General features: G+C 46.6%; 1 protein-coding gene across 1 annotated transcript in view; it reads right to left on the reverse strand.

The window, feature by feature from the left end:
• Positions 1-25,764, reverse strand: part of ccdc13 (coiled-coil domain containing 13) — an 83,251-nt gene that overhangs the window by 13,091 nt on the left and 44,396 nt on the right. Inside the window, exons 10-13 of the mRNA XM_078229648.1 lie at positions 21,645-21,799; positions 16,836-16,910; positions 13,358-13,477; positions 13,057-13,205 (exon numbers count right to left, since the gene is read on the reverse strand). Coding sequence (XP_078085774.1) covers positions 13,057-13,205; positions 13,358-13,477; positions 16,836-16,910; positions 21,645-21,799 — 499 coding nt within the window. The remainder of the gene's footprint in view (positions 1-13,056; positions 13,206-13,357; positions 13,478-16,835; positions 16,911-21,644; positions 21,800-25,764) is intronic.

Raw genomic sequence — 25,764 nt, forward strand, 5'->3', positions numbered from 1 at the left:
ATCACTATTCAATAGTCACCTTCATACCATCCAAATTGCTTGCTTTGTGTTGCTGCCTGCTGACAACACCAAAAGCAAACAGGGGGCAAGATAAGGTCAGAGAAGGGTATTGATCTATCACTCTCATGCATAATTTGCTGATAAAAAAGCATCAAACTGCTTAATGGTCTCAATAATTAATGCTCCTGCGTCATAGAAATAATTGGAAATATAGTCTTGCATTCCACTGATGGTGCAGCCACTTTATTCAGTGAGTAGTAGAAAGCAGAAAGGTCACAGATGCAATGTCTGGTCTGTGTCAAGTTCCATCTCGGAGCCAAATAGGTGGCAGGGACAGTAAAAATTTGTGTCAGGATGCCAGGTTAGGAGAAGTATAAAATGTGGAATCTGCTATTGAATACCACTCACTGGGCCTTTCTAGAAGTGCGCTTGTGGGAGAATTTTAACCTAAATCTTTCGATGAAAGTTTGAAGTTGGGTGGAACAGTGGTCTTATAGTCAATCCAAAATTACCCTTCATGGAGAGTAAAATCAGGTGGAGGTGTAAAATCAACACTACAGCCCAGCCCGCCAGTCTCCAGATGAGCAGGTCAGTTTAATATTGTCCAGCTCGACTGCGTGCCCAAGTAAACACAGTAAGAAGTTTAACAACACCAGGTTAAAGTTCAACAGGTTTATTTGGTAGCAAAAGCCACAAGCTTTCGGAGCCTTAAGCTCCTTAAGGAGTTTACTGTGTTTACCCCAGTCCAACGCCGGCATCTCCACATCATGTCCAAGTAAAGGCAGCATTCAGCCATGATGTCCTCTGTATCATACAGATATTAGCAGTCTGGCATGACTCACATGGGTGAAGTATTGGGGATCATAGAATCATCGTAGAATCCCTACAGTGCAGAAAGAGGCCATTTGGCCCATCGAGTTCATTGACTCTACTGGATACTATCAAATTATGCAGTAGCAAGGCATCATGAGAGAAAGCATGATGAATTTTCTAATGGATTGGAACAGATTTATTGGTACTAAATAGATAGCTGTGACTGGGACATCAGGATTTACCAAGCTCTCTGCCCTCATCTCTTTTGTAACGTAAAACTATGCCGCTTTGAAAGTAATATTATAGTACCATCATTAATTCTCACATGGAATGTGAAAGTTTTGGCAGGCATTTGCAATACCTCCTCCAGCATTATTATTCTTAAGAATTCTTGTGCAGCCCAACTTCTTTTCTCCCACAATTAGTGGTGCTGCCTTCAGCACCATGGCCCTAAGCTTTGGAATTCCTTCCCCCTCTCCGTTTCTCTCTTCTTCTTTAAGACATTCTTTAAAACCTAACTTTTTGACCAAGGTTTTGATCACCTGTCCCAATGTCTCCTCTGGCTCTGTGCCAATCGGTTTGCCTGATTTTGCTCCTGTGAAGTTGTTGGGATATTTGACTATGCGAAGAAATCTAATGCAGAGAAGTGCAAAGTGAAACATTTTGGTAGGGTGCAGGAGGAGAGGCATTATTAGCTAAAAAGTACAATTCTAAAGGAAGTGCTGGAGCAGAGAGGCCTGGCAAGGATGTATGTATACAAGCCGTTGAAGGTGGAAGAGCAGGTTGAGAAAGCAGATAAAAACAGCATATGGGATCCTGGGTTTTATAAATCATAGAATCCCTACAGTGCAGAAAGAGGCCATTCGGCCCATTGAGTCTGTACCAACCACAATCCCACCCAGGCCTTTTTCCTGTAACCTCACACATTTACCCTGCTAATCCCTCTGACACTAGGATCAATTTAGCACAGCCAATCAACCTAACATCTTTGGACTGTGGGAGGAAACCGGAGCACCCGAAGGAAACCCGTGCAGACACGGGGAGAATGTGCAAACTCCACATAGACAATGACCCGCGGCCGGAATTGAACCCGGGTCCCTGGTGCTGTGAGGCAGCAGTGCTAACCATTATGCCACCGAACTGCCCAAGACATAGAGTATGAAAGCAAGTAAGTTAAACGAAACTTTATGATAGCTGGTTCAATCACAATTGGAGTATCATGTCCAATTTTCAGTACTGCACTCTAGCAAGGATGTGAAGGCTTTAGATTGGGGCTGAAAAGATTTATTAAAGTTGTTCCGGGGTGAGGGACTTCAATAACATGGATAGATATGAGAAGCTGGGGTTGTTCTCCTTGCAACAAAGGATGTTGAGAGGAGATTTGATGGAGGGATTCAAAATTACAAGGTGGTATGGGCAGAGTAGATAGAGAGAATCTGTTCCCGTTGTCAGAAGGTTCTGGAACCAGAGGACGTTGATTTAAACTGAACGGCAAAAGGTAGCATGAGGAGAAACCTTTCTCTAAGCAGCAAGAGGACAATGGAAATAGAATCAACTGTGGCTTTCAAAAGGGTATTAGATAAATTCATGAAGGTACACAATGTGCAGGGTTACGGGAAAAGGATGAGGCAGTTGGACGAGCTGGATTGCTCTTGCAAGTGCTGACATAGACTCGACAAGCCAAATGGCTTCCTTTCGCACTATAACCATTCGATGAGCTGAAGCCCCACCTGCTCCTCCACTGCTGTGGAACAAATCCTAGTGGCGGCAGGAGAATGCCTTTAGTAGCCATTAATTGCCATGGTACCCTAAGTTTACAGCCCTCCCCCAAATCCCAACTGCCCCTGAGGGGTGGGGGTTGTAAAATTCAGCCCTTTAATTCAGCCCTGCAGTATAAAAATACAAATCTTTCTTCCGGGTGCTCCGGTTTCCTCCCTGTGGTGAACCATAGTTGGTTACCACTATGAGTGCTGAGCCATGGATGGTCAGCACTATGGGTGTTTGTAGATATGTTACTGTTGTCACTGTTGGGGTTAGGGTTGGGCTGTTCTACCTGTTGATATTGTTCTGTGGTACACTCCAGTTGGCTCCGCCTACCAGGGGAAGTATAAAGGTCACTGCACTGCCTGGAGACCCTTTAGTCTGGGATTGTATTGTATATAGTGTGCTCCATTCTTGTCAGTAATAAAAGCCTTTATTTCCCGGGTACATTCGAGCCTCCCGAGTGATTTAATCGCGCATCAATTTTATTACTGACAAAATTTTGAAAACCATGGAGCAAATGTTGAAACCCGATCAGCTTACACTAGATCCACGTGCGGCAGGAGCGTCGAACACTTTCGACCATTGGTTAAAGTGTTTTCAAGACTACATCGATGCCTCAACAGCCATTCAAAACGACGCCGATAGACTGCGGGTCCTCCACGCGAGGGTAAGCGACACCGTATACTTAGCAATCCGCGATGCCCAAGACTACAAAGGGGCCATCGAACTATTTAAGAAGTGGTACAACAAACCGCCAAACGAGATCCATGCTCGACTCCTTCTAGCCACTTGACGGCGGCAGCCCGGCGAAACGACAGAACAGTACCTGGGTGAACTCCAGCAGCTAGCCAGAGCCTGCAACTGCAAGTCAGTGTCGGCGGCCCAGTATACGAGCGACTTGATCCGCGGTGCGTTCGTGGCGGGAATCGGCTCGTCGTACATTCGCCTCCGGCTGCTAGAGCAAGGTAACCTAGACCTCGCTAAGACAGTAGAATTGGCTGACGCTATGGAGACGGCCTCCAGAAGCCTAGAAACGTACCCCACCGACCATGCGGGAACATCGTGGCAAGTACAGCCACCGACTCTGCTTTATTCAGCGGCTCCAAAAAACTGCGCGATTGTGTTCCCAACCTCGGACCTGAGGACGGCGGCAGCTCCAGGTGGCCCGCGGTGTTACTTCTGTGGATTGGCGAAGCACCCTCGGCAACGATGTCCAGCCAGAACGGTATTGTGCTCCGCGTGCGGAAAGAAAGGGCATTATGCCAAAGTCTGCAGGACCAAACCACGCTCCAAACATAGCAGTGTGGCGTGTGATTCTCCTGAGCCTGTCTCCTTGTCTCCAGCATCTTCGAGGTCCTCCACCACGTACGATTCCAGAGCGCCGCCATTCCTGACGACGGAGACGCAAGACATGTGCGACCTGCAGGGGCCGCCACTTTTAGCGACACCGACCACGTGCGATCCATGGGCGCAGCCATTTTGGTTGGCACCGACCGCGGACGACCAGCAGGGGTCATCATCATCAACCATCTCAGCTGCCTGCAGCGGCACCCAAGATCCGACGGTGGCGTCAATCATCCTGGACCAGGCCAAGCCTCACAGGCTCGACAAGTCCATGATGGACATAGAGGTAAACTGACGCCAAATTCATTGTTTGTTTGACAGCGGGAGCACAGAGAGTTTCATTCACCCTGACACCGTGAAACGGTGCGGTCTCCGAGTACGGACTGTCAGACAGACAATTTCGGTGGCGTCAAGGTCCCGGTCTGTTACCGTGCTAGGGAGGTGCGTGGTCAACTTGACGGTGCGGGGCACAGTTTACGAGAACTTCAGGCTCCTTGTGTTACCGCACCTTTGCGCTCCGATGCTCCTGGGACTAGACTTTATGGTCCACCTGAGGAGTGTAACCTTGCAGTACGATGGGCCGCTCCCTCCACTTTCAGTGGGAGCACAGCAGCCTCCAAATTGCCCAGCACGCTCCACGTGTAGCCTCTCGACACTCAGAATCACCCCACCATCCTTATTCGAGAATCTAGTGCCAGGCTGCAAGCCCATCGCAACCAAGAGCAGGCGTTACAGCGCTGAGGATCGGATCTTTATTCGATCTGAGGTTCAGCGGCTCCTCAAGGAAGGGATCATCCAACCTAGTTCTAGTCCATGGAGAGCGCAAGTAGTGGTGGTTAAAACTGGACACAAACCCCGGATGGTCATGGACTATAGTCAGACCATTAATGGATACACGCAGCTGGATGCGTATCCTCTCCCGCGCACATCTGACATGGTCAACCAGATTGCGCAGTACCGGGTGTTCTCCACCATTGACTTGAAGTCAGCTTACCACCAGCTCCCCATTCGCCCAGAGGACCGAAAATACACGGCCTTTGAGGCAGATGGTCGCCTTTATCACTTTTTAAGAGTTCCCTTTGGCGTCACGAATGGGGTCTCGGTCTTCCAGCGTGCAATGGACCGAATGGTGGACCAAAACGGGCTGCGGGCTACCTTCCCGTACCTGGATAACGTCACTATCTGCGGCCATGACCAGCAGGACCACGATGCCAACCTTCTTAGATTTTTACGCACTGCGTCTCGCCTGAATCTGACCTACAACAGGGAGAAGTGCGTATTTCGCAAGCGCCGTTTAGCAATTCTCGGATACGTGGTGGAAAACGGGGTCCTTGGCCCTGATCCAGACCGTATGCGTCCCCTACTGGTACTTCCCCTGCCCACTAGCATCAAAGCACTGAGATGACGGGACTGGGGGCATTCTGGCCAAGTTTGCCGATGATACAAAGATAGGTGGAGGGGCAGGTAGTATTGAGGAGGTGGGGAGGCTGCAGAAAGATTTAGACAGTTTAGGAGAGTGGTCCAAGAAGTGGCTGATGAAATTCAACGTGGGCAAGTGCGAGGTCTTGCAGTTTGGAAAAAAGAATAGAGGCATGGACTATTTTCTAAACGGTGACAAAATTCATAATGCTAAAGTGCAAAGGGACTTGGGAGTCCTAGTCCAGGATTCTCTAAAGGTAAACTTGCAGGTTGAGTCCGTAATTAAGAAAGCAAATGTAATGTTGTCATTTATCTCAAGAGGCTTGGAATACAAAAGCAGGGATGTACTTCTGAGGCTTTATAAAGCACTGGTTAGGCCCCATTTGGAGTACTGTGAGCAATTTTGGGCCCCACACCTCAGGAAGGACATACTGGCACTGGAGCGGGTCCAGCAGAGATTCACACGGATGATCCCAGGAATGGTAGGCCTGACATACGATGAACGTCTGAGGATCGTGGGATTATATTCATTGGAGTTTAGGAGGTTGAGGGGAGATCTAATAGAAACTTACAAGATAATGAACGGCTTAGATAGGATGGACGTAGGGAAGTTGTTTCCATTAGCAGGGGAGACTAGGACGCGGGGGCACAGCCTTAGAATAAAAGGGAGTCACTTTAGAACAGAGATGAGGAGAAATTTCTTCAGCCAGAGAGTGGTAGGTCTGTGGAATTCATTGCCACAGAGGGCTGTGGAGGCCGAGACGTTGAGCGTCTTCAAGACAGAAATTGATAAATTCTTGATTTCTCGAGGAATTAAGGGCTATGGGGAGAGAGCGGGTAAATGGAGTTGAAATCAACCATGATTGAATGGTGGAGTGGACTCGATGGGCCGAATGGCCTTACTTCCGCTCCTATGTCTTATGGTCTTAAGATGCTTAGGCTTCTTCTCTTACTATGCACAGTGGGTTCCCAATTATGCGGACAAAGCCCGTCCGCTCATCAAGTCTACCTCCTTTCCCCTAGCAACAGAGGCTTGCTTAGCCTTTGAAGGGATAAAAGCCGACATCGCGAAAGCCACGATGCACGCTGTTGATGAGTCCATCCCCTTTCAGGTGGAGAGTGATGCATCGGATTTCGCCTTGGCCGCCACACTTAACCAGGCGGGCAGGCCTGTAGCCTTTTTCTCTCACACCCCCCAAGGCCCCGAAATTCGATACTCTGCGGTGGAAAAGGAGGCCCAGGCCATTGTGGAGGCCGTTCGGTATTGGCGCTATTACTTGGCGGGAAAACGATTCACCCTGCTCACGGACCAGCGGTCCGTGGCGTTCATGTTCAACAACACGTTACGGGGTAAGATCAAAAATGATAAAATCTTGAGGTGGAGAATCGAACTCTCCACCTACAATTATGATATCATGTACCGTCCAGGGAAGCTCAATGAGCCTTCAGACGCCCTGTCGCGTGGAACATGTGCAAGTGTGCAGGAGAATCGATTACAAGCCCTCCACGATGATCTCTGCCATCCGGGGGTCACTCGGCTCTTCCATTTCGTAAAGGCCCGGAATCTACCCTACTCAGTGGAGGATGTCAGGTCCATAATCCGAAGCTGCCAGGTATGTGCTGAATGCAAACCGCACTTCTACCGACCTGACAGGGCACACCTCATTAAAGCCACTCGCCCTTTTGAAAGAATGAGTGTGGACTTTAAGGGCCCCCTTCCTTTGACAGATCGGAATGTGTACTTCCTCAATGTGATTGATGAGTACTCACGATTCCCTGTTCTGATACGACCACTGCCACGGTCATTAAAGCATTACGGGATCTTTTCACCCTGTTCGGTTACCCCAGCTATATCCACAGTGATAGGGGCTCGTCATTCATGAGTGACGACTTGAGGCAATACCTGCTCTCAAAAGGGATTGCCTCAAGTAGAACTACGAGATACAACCCTAGGGGTAACGGACAGGTTGAACGAGAAAATGCTACAGTCTGGAAGGCTGTCTTACTGGCGTTGAGGTCTAAAGGTCTTCCAGTCTCCCGTTGGCAAGAGGTACTCTCTGATGCGCTCCATTCTATCCGCTCACTCCTGTGTACGGCAACCAATGCTACTCCACATGAGAGGATGTTTTCCTTCCCTAGGAAGTCTTCCTCTGGGACCTCATTACCGTCTTGGTTGACGCACTCAGGACCCGTCCTCCTGCGGCGGCATGTTAGGACCTGCAAGTCCGACCCTTTGGTTGAACAGGTCCATCTCCTCCACGCCAACCCTCAATATGCCTATGTGGCATATCCTGACGGGCGAGAGGACACGGTCTCTATTAGAGATCTGGCGCCAGCAGGGGACTTGGTCACCCCAGTCGCTCCCACACCCCTAGTTAGGGACCCCCCGACCCTTATCTCCCCTCCTGACACGGCGCGGGCAGTATCGGGACCACCACTTAATCCTCTTACTCCCGTGTACAGCTTGCCTGAGTCCAGGAGATTGTCACCACCTCGAGGCGTGCTCGAGTCCAGCAGATTGTCGCCACCTCGTGGTCCACCTGTCCGTGAGGAACTGGAGGAGTCACTGGACACTGCCTTGGAGAGAAGGTCACCACGGTCACCAGAACCGGCGTTACCGCCAGTGTTGAGGAGGTCGCAGAGACGGTGTGGTCCTCCAATACGACTGAACTTGTGATTATATGAACAGTTGTTCTGGGTTTTTTTTTTGCCCCACCGGCCTTTGTTTTTAAAGGAGGGGTGAATGTGGTGAACCATAGTTGGTTACCACTGTGAGTGCTGAGCCATGGATGGTCAGCACTATGGGGTTTGTAGATATGTTACTGTAATTACTGTTGGTGTTAGGGTTGGGCTGTTCTACCTGTTGATATTGTTCTGTGGTACACTCCAGTTGGCTCCGCCTACCAGGGGAAGTATAAAGAGCACTGCACTGCCTGGAGACCCTTTAGCCTGGGATTGTATTGTATATAGTGTGCTCCATTCTTGTCAGTAATAAAAGCCTTTATTTCCCGGGTACATTCTAGCCTCCCAAGTGATTTAATCGCGCATCACTCCCACAGTCCAAAGATGTGCGGGTTAGGTTGATTGGCCATGCTAAAATTGCCCCTTATTGTCCTGAGATGCGTAGGTTAGAGGGATTAGTGGATAAATGTGTAGGGATATGGGGGTAGGGCCTGGGTGGGATTGTGGTCGGTGCAGACTCGATGGGCCACATGGCCTCTTTCTGCACTGTAGGGTTTCTATGATTCTATGAAATTGCTGTTGTAATTGGAACGCATGCCAGGAACCCTTTATTTTCATTCATGAAGGTCCCCTCCAGTGTTGGGAAAGTGAAAGTTGATGTTAAAGGTCAGTAGCATCAACACATATGGGAAAGGGAGCTCAAGGTGTAATGCCATTTTGTTTTCCATTAATAATTTTCAGCATGTATAGAATTTCCTACCAAGGCATTCCCAAGTGAAAATATTGCAATCTTGTGCATCTGCTGTAAGGGCACCTTCAATCAACTTCCTCCTTGGGGGGGAAAAAACAGTCAATAACAAATAAGGTCACCTTCTGTCTCTCAACTCCTGTGCGTCTACCTCCTTGAGGACCAGAATGGCAGCGATATGTAGCATCAGCTGATTAGCTGCCCACAAATGTAATGCACAAAGTGACTGATGCATTGTTTAGTAGGACTGGCACTTTCACCTTCTTTCCCTATAGATAGCGACTGCAGCAAGGTGTCACTACTCAATCTCACAAGAACACGGTGGAGGTCAGGGGACGTAATTAATCTCATCCGTGTGGCCATTTTACAGCTCCTTCTGCGTGTCAGTTACCGAACATGCATCGTGAACCTAAAGTATGTTGAGAGATCTTTCTGTGGGAGGCACTGTTAACATACTGGCGTTACCTAAGTTTCGAACAAAATTTTCAGTCAGGTGAAACTGTAGCTCTTTGTATGGGCATCAATGCACGCTGAGGTGGCGTGAAAGTTCTAAAAGGGCAAGTAGAGAAAGACTGACAGCCTTGAGGACATGTCATCCTGGTATATATACTTGGAGTGTCCTTGTTATAGGAATCCTCTAGTTAGCATTACCTTGGTGCCTTTTCTCAGGCTGCCACCTACTTCCACAACTCCAGCCAGCTGCCTCAAAGGCACAGAGAGAAATCGCCTTCCCTGCCAGCCAACACCTGCCAGAGATCTCAATGACTTCTCTCTGAGAGTTGCCCTTGACAACCGACTGAGAAAACTCTTCACCATTGCCTTGAGGGCACTATCTGCAAATATTCCAGCGTGCTTTCCAAGCTCTCCGCTGACATGAAGTAATTGCAATCTTTATTCCCGGTCTCTCCAGTTCATACAGTACGGCATTTTAATTCAGACTGTTTATTAGCTTGAATTTCAAACTGGTTATTTCATTTTTGCAAGTCATGAAGGAAACCTTAAATAGGACTTTTGCTGTAGCTTGCTCACCACTGTGTTTGTACTGGGGTTTCATTGTTCTTTAAGCTTCAGAAAAATTCTGCAAAGGCACAGAGGAACAGAAATCGGCCATTCAGCCCTTTCAGCCTGTTCTGAGATTCAATTAGATCCTGCCCGATTGTATCTTGGTGGACCCATAACCAATGTACTATAATCCCCAGCCTCAACAGCGTTTTGTAGGAGAGAGTTCCAGACTTCTATTACCCTTTGTGTAAAGAATTACACCTGACATCATCCCGAGTTCTCATTTAAAGGTTACACCCTCTTGTTCTCGAGTCTCCCTGTACCAGAGAAAATAGCTTCTCTCGATCTACCCTATCAACTTCTTCAATTATCTTTAACACCTCAATTAGGTCATTGCTTAATACTCGAACACTGAAGGGAATAGAGGTCTGTGTAACTTGTCCTAAAAATTTAACCCTTTTAGGCCCAGTATCATTCTAGTGAAATTAGTCAAAGCCAGGGTGTTCAAGCATTTGTTATTATGGGTTGCCTAAGGGACCTTGAGATCACATATAATGTTTAAATTTACATTCCAATCAGGTGCACATATCTAATTTACTTTTCCCAACACATGGTGTTCTGTCTGAGGATTTACCCACTAATGGCAAGGTGGGCGGAATTCAATGCCCTCTGACCAGGGTGAGTTTGTTGGTGGGACCATGCCACCTTCCCATCTTCACCCTAATTAAGGCTGTGGCTTGCGGGTGGTTTTCCCGCTATGTGACTAATTTGGCCATAAATGGACAATTAATGTATTTAATGTCCAGCAGGGAGCACGACAAACAGAACCTGGGACAAGGCCATCCATCATTCAAAGGCACTCCATTTCTGATAGAGGGACCAGGCATCACGGTGTGAGGGGTCTGTTGAAGGCCGACTTCTGCCCTTTCTGACTCACTCCACTCACCTCCCCTGCTGCTTTCTGCCAGCACTCACCTATGGCCTGGGATCTAGTGATGATACCTGGCCTCTGGCGGGTATCATACCAGGAGCAGTCACTGCGCCGCCCTGGTGGCGATGTTGTTCAACAGATTTGCTGGCCTTTGATTACAGATGGACCTTCCACCTCCCCGCCCCTAGGGTCTTTGATCCCAGAGAAGGCCAGTTACTGTCCTGTTAAGTGCCTGAGTGATGGTGTGAGCTTCTCGCTGGCTGTCCAACTGGCAAATGAGACCCTAGTCGCCTCCATTAAATACCACCCAGCATTTCCAAACTCTAGCTGAACAATCTAGTGAATGTATGTACAACTAGTCTATGAACCAGATGTGATAAGCACTGTTACACAGGAATGGTTATTGGGTTTAATCAACAGGGGGACAGATTTTTATTGTTTGCAAAAAGCGGGCACTGTTGAAATTGTTGGAGGGTAATGAAGACTATCACTGGTTATGCCTCAGCTAAAGTGTTTTCACTGGCAGGAGGGTCAGTAACCAGAGAACACAAATTTAAAATGATTGGCAGAGGGGGGATGAAGGTATTTGCCTTTTCAGAGTGAGTTATGATGAGCGGTGAAACTGTGGTGGAAGTGATTAAAAAGTAACTTTCAAAAGACATTATAGAGACTTGAAAAGACAACATTTGAAGAGGGGAGGGTGGGTGCTTGGGACTAAATTGAGTGTCTTTTTCACAGGACTGGCATAGGCATGATGGACCAAATGGTCTTCTTCAGTGTTGTATAACCTTATGGCTAAGTTGCCAGGCCTTTGAGGGCCCAATTGCCATTATTACAGTCATTTGTTGAGTTATAGAGTTGCACAGCACAGAAGGAGGCCCTTTGACCCATCATATCTGTGCTGGCCATCAAGCACCTATCTATTATGGAACTTCCCTCATGCTGAGCGAGTACACAGTTCAACATGCTGAATTCACTGTGTTTAACCTCTCAATCTGTTTTAAATGTCGAAAAAAACATGTACGAAAACATTTTTAAAAAACTGTAATACAATGGTGACTACGGCCTGGATTATCATCGAGTTAGGATGACTCAGGAGCCCTATAAAATGTCAGAGGGAGTCCAAATTCTAGGAATACCAACCCCATTCCCCACCTTTCTGATTTTCGTGAGTCCCTTTGAAGATTACGGGCTAGTTCAGGTCAGAAGCTCACACCCTGAACTACCAACCTGTGCTGGTTCTATTGTGGGGATAGGCATGTCCTAGTCCTCCGCAATTTTCATGCAATCGGGCCAGCTTTTCAAAGATTAGAGCTTCACAGCCCCTTACAGGTGTCGCAAACCATTGTCAACACAAGGGAACCTTTTGAAATGTAAATTCAAAAGGTCCTCCTCATCTCCCCTATGCCAAGGGATATCCCTCAAACAACCGCTATGGTCCCTCATGCTAACCTATAGCACATCCATGCTTATTCATCCACAATACACTGTATAGAAGAAATGAATCCGATAGTGACAGTAGGATGTGTGAATATATATTTTTAAAAAGCCATTCATTTATAAAAAAAAGCTTTTACTATATCCTAATAAAGTTGTCAATCATCCAGACCCTTTAAAGTTTCCCAAAGCTGAAGCTGCAAACATTTGAAACCACTTTATCCAATGTTTATTTACCTTCTTGTGTAAATGAATATGACACAATTGTCTGCATAGATCAGAGACACATCGCTGTCAATCAAGCAGTGTTTTCTTCAGGGCGCAGACATTTAGAGACTTCTAGGCTTTTGGCCAAGCCTCACTGTGTATTCTTGGCTGAGAGCCCAGAAATCCATTAGTGTACTAAATCTGCCCCCAACACCCCCCCCCCCCCCCCCCCCCCCCCAACAAATTCCCCAGACAATAAAAATCCAGTCCTTGTGGGCACTTTTTCCTGAGGTGGATGGGCTGAGTCCGGAATTTTTCTGACTCCTGCTACCCACTTCGAGGATGAAAATCCAGACCTACTTTTCACTGGCTGTAAAGCGCTTTGGGCATGTCCTGAGGTTGCACAAGATGCTGGTCAAACTCTAGTCATTCCTCCCTTTTGCCATGTCTGCCAGCTGTCAATTCCAATTTCACTTACAATCCTGTAGTAGTAACAGTAGGTGTAGAATAGAGGAATGAGATAACAATAACTTATATTTTTATTGCACATTTAATATAATAAAACGTCCCAAGGTGCAAAATTATAAAGCAAAATAAGAAAACTGTGGTGTCTGCTTCAAGTGGCAAGGTTGGGATTTAGAGATTGCTATGGTCAGAGCTCCTGGGGGTGTGGGGAAGTGTTGTCTGCTCTGCGTCACAATGCACTTACTTGCTTTGTTCTTATTGGAAGACTTATCATGGGTCTTTCCCGTATCCAGTTTGGCTTTTCCAAGTTGCTGCTCCAAAGTCACAGACCACCGGCGCTGCTCAAGAAGTTTCTGCTCAGCCTCCAGAACCTTGTCATTGCTAGCTTCTAACCTAAAGCACAGTCAGTATTGTTAGGGTTAGGGTTAGAGTCAAAGCCAGATAGACTTCTCAAGTAAAACTTAGATTGAAATAAATATTGTACCAATTTTAAAATCTCCCTGAAAATTTCAAAAAATCTTCTTCAATTCATGCCTTGATCTTACCTCTTCTGTAGGATGGTAACTAGCTCCATTAGTTTGTCCCTTTCTACTTCTGCAGCTTGGTAAAAAGCCTTGTACTCGGTGCACTGTAACTGAAGAGCTTTCACATCAATTCCATTGACGCTGTGGAGAAAAGAAATCCATAAAGGATCCACAGCTTCATTTGTTTTAAATTTATGCTGCTTGTTGTGTTCAGGGAACTTTTGCCACCCAGTTTCAGCACAAAGCATAACGGGATCAGATGCAGACCAGAGCTCCCTCAGTCTTGTCCTAACAGTATATATAAACCTATATTATTAACCTCGGAAACGCACCACCATCTTCTCAAGGGGAATTAGGGATGGGCAATAAATGCTGGCCTAGACAGAGACATTCACATCCCAGGAAAAATATATATTTTTAAAAAAGAATCTCTAATTCATCGATCTGAATAGAACACTGCCTTGCTCTTGCTCCTTCCTCATTGCACCATTCCAAATTTGTCCAGAGAATTACCTGCAATGGCTTCTTTTCAGCTCTCCAAATGGTAACTTTGGAGACCCCCAAGGATCTACCTTGAGCTCCCTTCTACATCTCATCTGCATGCTGCTCCTCAGTGCCATCATCTGAACATATAGGTTCTACATGTACACTGACCAAACCTAATTCCACCTCACCAACACCTCTCTTGACCTCGCTGCTGTCTCTGATTTCTCAAACTGCAACATCTAGAACATCTCCAACTAAATATTGGGAAGACTGAAACCACAGTCCTTGGTCCTCACCAGAAATTCCCTTCCTGAGCCACTGATACCATCCCTCTCCCTGGCAACTAGCTGAGGCTCAACCAGATCACTCTCAACCTTGATGTGAATTTGACCCCAAAATGAGGTTCTGAGGACATACCTACACCACCAGCAAGACCACTTACTTCCACTTCTGCAACACTGCCCAACTTTGTCACGGTCTCGGTTCATCTGCTGCTGCAATCTTAATCTCCATGCCTTTGTTACCTCTAAACCTGACTATTCTAATGTTTTCCTGGCTCTCGCTGACCTCTTACTCAAAATGGGCGCAGAATACATTGAACTCATCAGGGAGGGGTGCGTTGGAGCCGGCGATTTTACATGCCTTCATCTTGAAGCCTGTTCTGTCTTGCAGACCTTCCAATAGTCAGCGGAAATGCTGGAAGTCGTAAAGTGCATTAAGGTAGATAAATCCCCGGGACCTGATGAAGTGTATCCCAGGACGTTGTGGGAGGCTAGGGAGGAAATTGCGGGTCCCCTAGCAGAGATATTTGAATCATCAACAGCCACAGGCGAGGTGCCTGAAGATTGGAGGGTGGCAAATGTTGTGCCTTTGTTTAAGAAGGGCGAAAGGGAAAAGCCTGGGAACTACAAGCCGGTGAGCTTAATATCTGTAGTGGATAAGTTGTTGGAAGGTATTCTGAGAGACAGGATCTACAGGCATTTAGAGACGCAAGGACTGATTAGGGACAGTCAGCATGGTTTTGTGAGTGGAAAATTATGTCTCACGAATTTGATTGGATTTTTTGAAGGGGTAACGAAGAAGGTAGATGAGGGCAGTGCAGTTGATGTTGTCTACATGGACTTTAGCAAGGCCTTTGACAAGGTACTGCATGGTAGGTTGTTGCATAAGGTTAAATCTCATGGGATCCAGGGTGAGGTAGTCAATTGGATACAAAATTGGCTTGATAACAGAAGACAGAGGTGGTTGTAGATGGTTATTTTCAAACTAGGGGCCTATGAGTAGTGGTGTGCCTCAGGAATTAGTGCTGGGTCCATTGTTATTGTCATTTATATTAATGATTTGGATGAGAATATAGGGGGCATGGTTAGTAAGTTTGCAGATGACACCAAGATTGGTGGCATAGTGGACAGTGAAGAAAGTTATCTCCAATTGCAACGGGATTTTGATCAATTGGGCCAGTAGGCTGACGAATGGCAGATGGAGTTTAATTTAGACAAATGCGAGGTGATGCATTTTGGTAGATTGAACCAGGGCAGGGCTTACTCAGTTAATGGTAGGGCGCTGGGGAGAGTTATAGAACAAAGAGGACTAGGGGTACAGGTTCATAGCTCCTTAAAGTGGATACACAGGTGGACAGCGTGGTGAAGAGGGCATTTGGCATGCTTGGTTTCATTGGTCAAAACATTGAATACAGGAGTTGGGACGATTTATTGACGTTGTACAAGACATTGGTAAAGCCACACTTGGAATACTGTATCCAGTTCTGGTCACCCTATTATAGAAAGGATATTATTAAACTAGAAAGAGTGTAGAAAAGATTTACTAGGTTGCTACCGGGACTTGATGGTTTGAGTTATAAGGAGAGGCTGGATAGACTGGGACTTTTTGCCCTGGAACATAGGAAACTTCAGGGTGATCTTTTAGTGGCCTATAAAATAATCAGGGGCATAGATAAGAGATAGTCAACATTGTTTACCAAAAGTAAGGGAGTCTAAAACTAGAGGGCATAGGTTTAAGGTGAGAGGGGAGAGATACAAAAGGGTCCAGAGAGGCAATTCTTTCACATGGAGGGTGGTGAGTGTCTGGAACAAGCTGCCAGAGGTAGAAGTAGAGGTGGGTACAATTTTATATTTTAAAAAACATTTAGATAGTTACATTGGTATAGAGGGATATGGGCCAAACGCAGGCAATCAGGACTAACTTAATGGTAAAAACTGGGCGGCATAGACAAGTTGGGCCGCAGGGCTTGTTTCCATGCTGTAAAGCTCTGTGACTCTATGATCAGATAATCATTTTTAAAGTGATGTTGGTTGAAGAATAAATATTAGTCAGGGGACCATGAAGAACACCCATGCCCTTCTTTGAAATAGTACTATTGGATCTTTATGTCCATCTAAGAGGTAAGATGGGGCTTTAATATCATACCTGCAAGACAGTACCTGCGACAGTGCGGCACTCCCCAGTACTGCATTAGGGACGTCAGCCTTGATTATATAAGTCTCTGGAGTGTGACTTGACCCTCCAACTGTCTAATTCAGAGGTAGGTGCGCTGCCATGGAAAAACAACTGAACACCTGGGTGTTGATGCGCCAACACCGGATTCCAGGAGCAGTACAGGGACCATCACCTTTAAGCCTGCAATGTTCCCATCGAAAGTGACACTGGCATTCACAAAAGGGAAAGCAATAAAGTAATAGGGTTAATGTCATTTGGGTGACTTAACCATAAGTAGCTCCTTACTTTAATAGGCTTGCTGGAGCCATGGGAGTGGAGGGAAAGAGAAGAAATAAATTTCATGTTTGCCAGGAATACATTATTCTTGCCACTCTGCAGGCTGCGGTTTCATCGATAGCACTCATGTCTCTGAATCAGAAAGCTGCGGCATCAAACTCCACTCCAGAGAGTTGGGCCCAGGAGCCAGACTGACACTTGTTCACAGAGCTAAGAAATTTAGACTTGCGTTCAAAACCTAAAACACGATCCACATGAAAGATGAGCAAACCTGGCGTACCTTCCGACAGCATTGCCTGAATGTGGTGGCGTTGCTGCAGATTCAATCAGGGTGTGGCCCATCTTGGACACCGAGCTGTTGAGATCAAGAAAATAAATGCAAAGCCTTTGGGTAAAGTATGAATACGTCAATGTTACATTTGCTGAAAATCTGTGACACTTGCTGGGTTTTCAATCCTGTCGATATCATCCCTTTCTCCCAAAATTACTTCAATTTTTACAATAAATATTCATACTGCTATGATGCTTCGCTCCTTCAGACGCGAGGTACTGAAGCACAGATTTCACCCCACCTACACCCAGTGCTGCTTTCACACTGACATACGTTTGTTCTTGCCCGATTCGGACTGGCCTCCCGACTGATTTTTTTCCTCCTCTTGCTTGGAGTGTTTTCTCCTTTGAGGTGCAACAGCTGACCACCCAGGTCGAAGCATTTGTTTAACCTATCAGTCAAGGCCGATACTTCATCCTGGACCCTCTCTGAATGAGAGTCCAATTATTTACTGCATTCCTAGCGGCAAGCAGTGAGGGCGCTCTGAGGAGGAAACCACCCAGGTTGAAGAAAGGGGCTACTATAACCTTGATTCTCTTTGATCTGGGCACCTGGCTGGGAGCACTGGAGTGTACTCTAACATTTGCTGACTGCGATGGGACTACCTGCACACAGAAGGGAATGCAGGTTTACAACTTCTAGTTATTTTTAAAATTGGGATTACAGCTGGAGTCTTGTTTGCTGGGCTGTGCCATCAAGTGCTGGGGCATATTTCATTGCACACTCCATCAAGTTCTCAGTCTCAAGGAGACCCGGTAACTCATCCCAGAAAGGCCAGCAAGCGATTCAGCAACGCCTGCATACTGGCTTGCATTGTAAAGTGTCGCCTTACTTTTGCACAGAAAATGTCTCCTATAGTCCTTAAGTTCCAACTGAGAGAAATTACCATAACCAAAAAGCTCAGACTAAACAAACAAACCCCAATGTAGAGCAACACATTGGGAGTGAGATAAGGAGGAAAGATGGAAACATTAAACCTTGCAGGGGAAGAGGGATAAGGGGCTCACTGGATGGATATACAAAATTGGGAGAGGCATGGTAAAAAGGCGATGAGAAAAGCAAGTCCTGGAAAATCACTGCCGATGAAATTCAGCACTACAATGGAAAAAAAGGCGGCACAGTGGTTAGCACTGCTGCATCACAGCACCAGGGACCCAGGTTCGATTCCGGGCTTGGGTCACTGTCTGTGCGGAGTCTGCACGTCCTCCCCGTGTCTGGGTGGGTTTTCTCCAGGTGCTCCAGTTTCCTCCCACAGTCCAAAGATGTGCGTGTTAGGTTGATTGGCCATGCTAAATTGCCCCTTAGTGTCAGGGGGATTAAGAGAGTAAATATATGGGGTTACAGGGATGGGACCTGGGTGGGATTATTGTCGGTGCTGTTGATGGGCTGAATAGCCTCCTTCTGCACTGTAGATTCTATGATTCGAAACACATTTTCAATATCACAGCAGCAAAAAAGCAGTCAGAGAAGACATGGAGACCAAAAAAAAATGCAAAATCGGGTTGAAGCCATGGATGTACACAACGTGGGGTCAATGGTGGCTTGGCAGTAATGTCGTTGGACATGTCATCCAGAGGCCCAGGTTAATACTCTAGGGATATGGATTCAAATCCCACCATGGCAATGAATTTGAATTCAAGTGATAAACCAGCAATATAAAGCTAGTCTCAGTAATGGTGACCATGGCAACCATCATCGATTACTGTAAAAAACCATCTGGTTCATTAATTGCCTTTAGAATCATAGAATCCTTTCTTGAGGGGGAAATCTGCCATCCTTACCCGGTCTGGCCTACACGTGACTCCAAACTCACAGCAATAACTGTCAGAGCCAATTGTCCTCTGAAATGGCCCAGCAAGGCCACTCAGTTCAAGGGCAATCAGGGATGGGCAAGCGACACCAGCGTCCCATGAAAAAAAAATCAGAACGACTACTCCCTCCCAGTATTCATAAGAGAACTCTGAAACAAAAATTCTGTGACTTCTTATAATTCAAATGGAAGGCTGAGGGGATCAAGTTGGGTTCCAAACAAATAAAAGGAATGGATGGCATTTATCCTAAAGTCTGGAGCGATGCTAGAGCATGAAGCATTAGCACTAATTACAAGGAAGCCATTGGCCACTGTGGATGCCTCACATTATGTCATATTGGCATTCAAAAAACATGTCAGAATAGATGATGAATTGGTGAATTAGTCCAACTTGCAAATAACTTGTGGCGAGTAACGCACCTCCTGACTCCCCAAAGCCTGTCCACCATTTGCAAGGCACAAGTCAGGAGTGTGATGGAATACTCCCCACTTGCCTGGATGGGTGCAGCTCCAACAACACTCAAGAAGCTTGACGCCATCCAGGACAAAGCAGCCCGCTTAATTGGCACCATACCCGCAAACATCCGCTCCCTCCACCACCGATGCTCAGTAGCAGCAGTGTGTACCATCTACAAGATGCATTGCAGAAACTCACCAAAGATCCTTAGACAGCACCTTCCAAACCCACGACCACTTCCATCTAGAAGGTTAAGAGCAACAGAGACCTGGGAACACCACCACCTGCAAGTTCCCCTCTAAGCCACTCACCATCCTGACTTGGAAATATATCGTCATTTCTTCGTAGTCACTGGGTCAAAATCCTGGAATTCCTTCCGTAACAGCATTGTGGGTCAACCCACAGCACGTTCACATTACATATTAATTATATTAATGATTTTGAAGAGGTAACTGAATGTATTCTCTCCAAATTTGCAGATGATACAAAGCTGGTTGGGGGGGGTGAGCTGTGAGGAGGATGCAGAGATGCTTCAGCATGATTTGGACAGGCTGAGTGTGTGGGCATCTGCATGGCAGATGCAGTATAATGTGGATAAATGTGAGGTTTTCCACTTTGGTAGCAATAATAGGAAGACAGATTATTACTTGAATGGGTGTAAACTGAGAGAGATGGGTACTCAGCGAGACTGTGGTGTCCTCGTGCGTCAGTCGTTGAAAGTAAGCGTGCAGGTGCAGCAGGCAAGAAGGCAAATGGTATGTTGGCCTTCATAGGGAGAGAATTTGAGTATAGGGATAGGGATGTTTTACTGCAATTGTATAGAGGTTGGTGAGGCCACACCTGGAGTATAGTGTGCAGTTTTGGTGTCCTTATCTGAGGATGTCCTTGCTATAGAGGGAGCACAGCGAAGGTTTACCAGGCTGATTCCTGGGATGGCAGGTCTGTCGTCTGAGGAGAGACTAAGTCGGTTAGGATTATATTCACTGGAGTTTAGAAGAGTGAGAGGGGATCTCATAGAAACTTATAAAATTCTAACAGGGTTAGACAAGGTCGATTCAGAAAGAATGTTCCCAATGGTGGGGCTGTCCAGAACTAGGGGTCATTTAAGTTTAAGTTTGCTTTTTATTGTTAAAAATAGGTTTACATTCACACTGCAGTGAAGTTACTGTGAAAGTTCCCTAGTTACCTCACTCAGGCGCCTGTTCAGGTACTCTGAGGGAGAATTTAGCATGGCCAATGCACCTAACCACGACGTCTTTCGGATTGTGGGAGGAAACCAGAGAACCCGGAGGAAACCACGCAGACACGGGGAGAACGTGCAGACTCTGCACAGACAGTGACCCAGCTGGAATTGAACTCGGGTCTCTGGCGCTGTGAGGCAGCAGTGCTAACCATTGTGCCACCGTGTCGCCCATGAGAACTGAGATGAGGAGAAATTTCTTCATCCAGAGGGTGGTGAATGTGTGGAATTCACTATCACAGAATGTAGTTGAGGCCAAAATGTTGTCTGATTTCAAGAAGAAATTAGATATAGCTCTACAGACTAAAGGGATCAAGGGATATGGGGGGAAGGGAGGATCAGGATATTGATTTCAATGATCAGCCATGATCAAAATGAATGGTGGAGCAGGCTCGAAGGGCCAAGTGGGCTACTCCTGCTTCTAGTTTCTGTGTTTCTATGTGGACTGCAGCATTTCAAGAAGGCAGCTCACCACCACCTTCTCAAGGGCAACCACGGGTGGGCAATAAGCGCTGGCCAGCCAGCGACACCCATGTCTCACGAATGAATTAAACAAAATATGTAAAATAATGAAACTGATTATCAGGCAGTGACAACCCAAGTGAATCGTGACTAGACTGAAGAATTGGTGAGCTTCAACTTCCAAAAGGTTTTATCACAAAGTTCCAAGTGAAAGGCTACACAGTTCAAGTCAAAGTGGTGGGAATTCGTAATAAGCCCCAGGTACCGATAAGAAACAACTGGCTGAAGGGTAGGGAAAGAACAAGTATTTAGTTGAGGAATTATGTCAGAGTGAAATTTGTACAATTGTTTAAAATTGCACTCCTTTGCCTTCCTGTTATTTTGCAAGCTATCTATCCTGCTTATTATAGAGCCTTGGCCTGAGATACTCGAGTTCTTTGCTCTTTCTCTTATCTGCAAACAAAGTTCACAAACTGGAAAGTGGCTGAAGTTGCCATCACTGTTTATTTATTCACATGATGAGGGCGTCGCTGGAAAGGGCAGCATTTTGCTGTGGTACCTTAGCTTTTAAACAAAGCTTCCACTCCATTTTTAACAGTGAGTCCAGGATTTTACACCAACCCCTTTAGGATTTATTTGTCTTGACAGCTGTACAAACTGTCCACAGTTTGTACAGCCCAGCTCGGAATCAGCAACATTCCAGTCTCATTAATTTGTGCAGAACACCACACTTTGCATGGTCAGGGCTAAATGGCCTTTTCTCATTCCATAATTCCTTATTAGTCTTACCGAGCAGAAAATGGTCTCCCTGGGTGTTCATTGTCAGCTGTTAGAGGATTCGGGGTTGAATGTCCACTAAAGTTGTCTAGCTGAGCTGAGGAAGGACGGTGCTCAGGGAGATTTACTCCCGTGTGGTCAGCTGAAAGTTTCTTCTCTTGGTGTTGCTGTATAATACAATACAGTAAGTCCTGGCTTAACGTTCCTCACTTAACTAATAAAGTAGTGTACTCATATCTGTAAACGTTATCAATTTCACTTTAATGTCGTCTGCAACAGACTTCCTTTTCTGCTGCCTGTCTGCTCACAAAACCTTTCCCCCAGTGCTTCCTCGTCTTCATCAGTGCCTCTTCTCCGACTGACACCTTTATTCCGAGGCCTCCCCTCTTGCCCTTTGCTCCTGGGGTCGCCCCTCCTGCCCTTTGCTCCCAGGGTCACCCCTCCTGCCCTTTGCTTCTGGGGTCTCCTCTTTCGCCCTTTGCTCCTGGGGTCGCCCCTCCTGCCCTTTGCTCCTGGGGTCGCCCCTCCTGCCCTTTGCTTCTGGGGTCTCCTCTTTCGCCCTTTGCTCCTGGGGTCGCCCCTCCTGCCCTTTGCTCCTGGGGTCGCCCCTCCTGCCCTTTGCTTCTGGGGTCTCCTCTTTCGCCCTTTGCTCCTGGGGTCGCCCCTCCTGCCCTTTGCTCCTGGGGTCGCCCCTCCTGCCCTTTGCTCCTGGGGTCGCCCCTCCTGCCCTTTGCTCCTGGGGTCGCCCCTCCTGCCCTTTGCTTCTGGGGTCTCCTCTTTCGCCCTTTGCTTCCAGGGTTGCCCCTCCTGGCCTTTGCCCTCATGATCTCTCCTCCCATCCTTTGCTCCCGGAGTCACTCCTCCCAGGGTCGCCCCTCCCGACCTTTGCTCCTGGGGTCTGCCGTCCCGGCCTTTGCTCCCGGGGTCTGCCCTTTGCTCCCGGGGTGTGCCGTCCCGGCCTTTGCCCCCGGGATCTCCCCCCTCCGACCTTTGCTCCCGGGGTCAGTTGTCCTCCTCCAGGCTGCTTACTCTGCTGCCGCCTCCGCTCCTGGCTTTGCTCATGCTGAATTCCCACTGCAGCTCTGGCTCCATCTAGCGGCAGAATTTGGTCAGTGTCTGGGACTTCAACTAAAAACTGGACCTACCAACTTCTCTGCCCTCGTTAAAGCCTGGTGAAACTACAAGTGTTGCATTTCTTTCATATTTTGTGATGTTTTACACTTTGCAAGTTATTTCAGCTAGGAAGGCACAATGCTGAACTTTATTTTAATTTGTACATTGGTATCTCCAGGTGAGAAGTGTCTGAAGGAACCTAACTCTGGCTTTAACACTGATTCCTATGGAACCTTTGATTCACTTAAAAATCATGAGCAAACCACAACTTTAAGTGAGTACTTACTATATATAATCTGATCATGATCATTTCACAGCAACAAGCAAGATATTATGATCCCAGCTGATGTTATAACTGGACGGGAAGATTCCAGAATGGAACTTTTACCTTTTTTATATAAAATGTGGAGGAACAAAGTCATAGAACTGCTAACACTTTTCAACAATAAGAAAAAACATTTATTAAACATGAAAAAATTGGATTGTGATACAATACTCCTTCCCCCCCTTTAGTGTAATAATTGCACACAGATTTTTTAAGATTAAAGTTTTAAGTTTATTTGTTAGTGTCATAATTAACACTGCAATGAAGTTACTGCGAAACTCCCCATGTCACCATACGGTGCCTGTTTGGATACACCGAGGTAGAATTTAACACGGCCAATGTACCTAACCAGCACGTCTTTTGGACTGTGGGAGGAAACCAGAGCACCCAGAGGAAATCCACACAGACACGGGGAGAACGTGCAGACTCTGCACAGACAGTGACTCAAGCCAGAAATTCAACCGGGTCCTTGGCACTGTGAGGCAGCAGTGCTAACCACTGTGCCACCGTGCCACCCCATTAACATGGATTACAAAGTACATCTTAAACTATAATGGTCTCATTAATACACAAAGCACACATTTTGCTCTGAATCCAAGGTTGTATCTGTGGATTTCTCCTCAGAATTACCCCAGATGATTATCACATGAGAGTTTCCAAACACGCTTTAAAATCTTCTCTGTTAATTATGCTTTTCCTTAGTGGTTTGAATTCTGGAATCCAGCCCATCCAAGTTTTTCAAATGACTCTTTTAAACAAAGCTTCCACTCCATTTTTAACAGTGAGTCCAGGATTTTACACCAACCCCTTTAGGATTTATTTGTCTTAACAGCTGTACAAACTGTCCACAATCGCTTTAACTCTCAATTTCCAGACAGAGTAAAATGGTATCAAACATTTCATTTATCTCTGAAATCTGCTGTCTCATCTTAAATCTGGTTACGGCAATTGTCTCTTTAACCCAGAACACTTTGTTTACTCTTCTTTGAAATCTTCAGAGTAATTCTCTGTTCTCTTAACTCCAGTCATCATAGATATTCTTGTTTCCCAATTCCCTGGTTATCTGGACTGTAGCTTGTTCCTTAAGAAGCCTGCATCTTTGCAACTCCCTTGTTCTATACAGCTTCTCCTGGCACAGTTGAGAGATATTCACTCCCCAGTGTCCTGCCTCCAACTGTAATATATCCAGCTAAAACTAAAACTTAAAATTTTTTGAACCCTTAAAAGGGCTTCCAGTTGCTAAGCTACATACTTTTGCTGGCCTATTTATTCTTCACGCCATAGCCCTTTCTAAGCACAACAGAATCACAGTTGGAATTTAAACCAATCCCCACACATACAAACACCTTTATCCAGCATGAATATGCCTTCCAGGCACAGAAACATTAAATTAAGAACAAAGAACAATACAGCACAGGAACAGGCCCTTCGGCCCTTCAAGCCCGCGCCGCTCCCCGGTCCAGGATTGAATCCTGAATCCAGGATCCCCGCCCAATTTTCCAGCCTATCTACATACCAATATCCTATCCACCGAGCTGTCCCTCACAGCTACGATGCTTTGTTCATTACAACCTATTAACTCACCCCCACCCCCCCATTCCAGACCATGTGATCTCCAGGGAGAGGCGAAAATCCAGAGTGAAAAACCCCAGGGCCAATATGGGGAAAAAAAATCTGGGAAATTCCTCAACGACCCCCTGAGGCGATCGAAACGAGTCCAGGAGATCACAATGGCCCTGATCGGAAAATGCTTCCCAACCCTAGTCATTTCCACTTCCATGAACACCATATGAATTCCCTGCCCCCGAGACAGGTTCCCAACTATCCGCAGTCTTGCTCTGTACTGGCACCAGCAAGATGATCATAGAATGAAGCCTTGAAACGAGAAACAAGGAACAATTAGCCCGCGCCGCTCCCTGGTCCAAACTAGACCACTCTTTTGTATCCCTCCATTCCCACTCCGTTCATATAGCTGTCTAGATAAGTCTTAAACGTTCCCAGTGTGTCCGCCTCCACCACCTTGCCCGGCAACACATTCCAGGCCCCCACGACCCTCTGTGTGAAATATGTCCTTCTGATATCTGTGTTAAACCTCCCCCCCTTCACCTTGAACCTATGACCCCTCGTGAACGTCACCACCGACCCGGGGAAAAGCTTCCCACCGTTCACCCTATCTATGCCTTTCATAATTTTATACACCTCTATTAAGTCTCCCCTCATCCTCCGTCTTTCCAAGGAGAACAACCCCAGTTTCCCCAATCTCTCCTCATAACCAAGCCCCTCCATACCAGGCAACATCCTGGTAAACCTCCTCTGTACTCTCTCCAAAGCCTCCACGTCCTTCTGGTAGTGTGGCGACCAGAACTGGACGCAGTATTCCAAATGCGGCCGAACCAACGTTCTATACATCTGCAACATCAGACCCCAACTCTTATACTCTATGCCCCGTCCTATAAAGGCAAGCATGCCATATGCCTTCTTCACCACCTTCTCCACCTGTGACGTCACCTTCAAAGATCTGTGGACTTGCACACCCAGGTCCCTCTGCGTCTCTACACCCTTTATGGTTCTTCCATTTATCGTGTAGCTCCTCCCTACATTATTCCCACCAAAATGCATCACTTCGCATTTATCAGGATTGAACTCCATCTGCCATTTCCTTGCCCAAATTTCCAGCCTATCTATATCCTTCTG

This window comes from Mustelus asterias, chromosome 2 (genome assembly GCF_964213995.1).
Source record: "Mustelus asterias chromosome 2, sMusAst1.hap1.1, whole genome shotgun sequence".
Classification (NCBI taxonomy): Eukaryota; Metazoa; Chordata; class Chondrichthyes; order Carcharhiniformes; family Triakidae; genus Mustelus; species Mustelus asterias.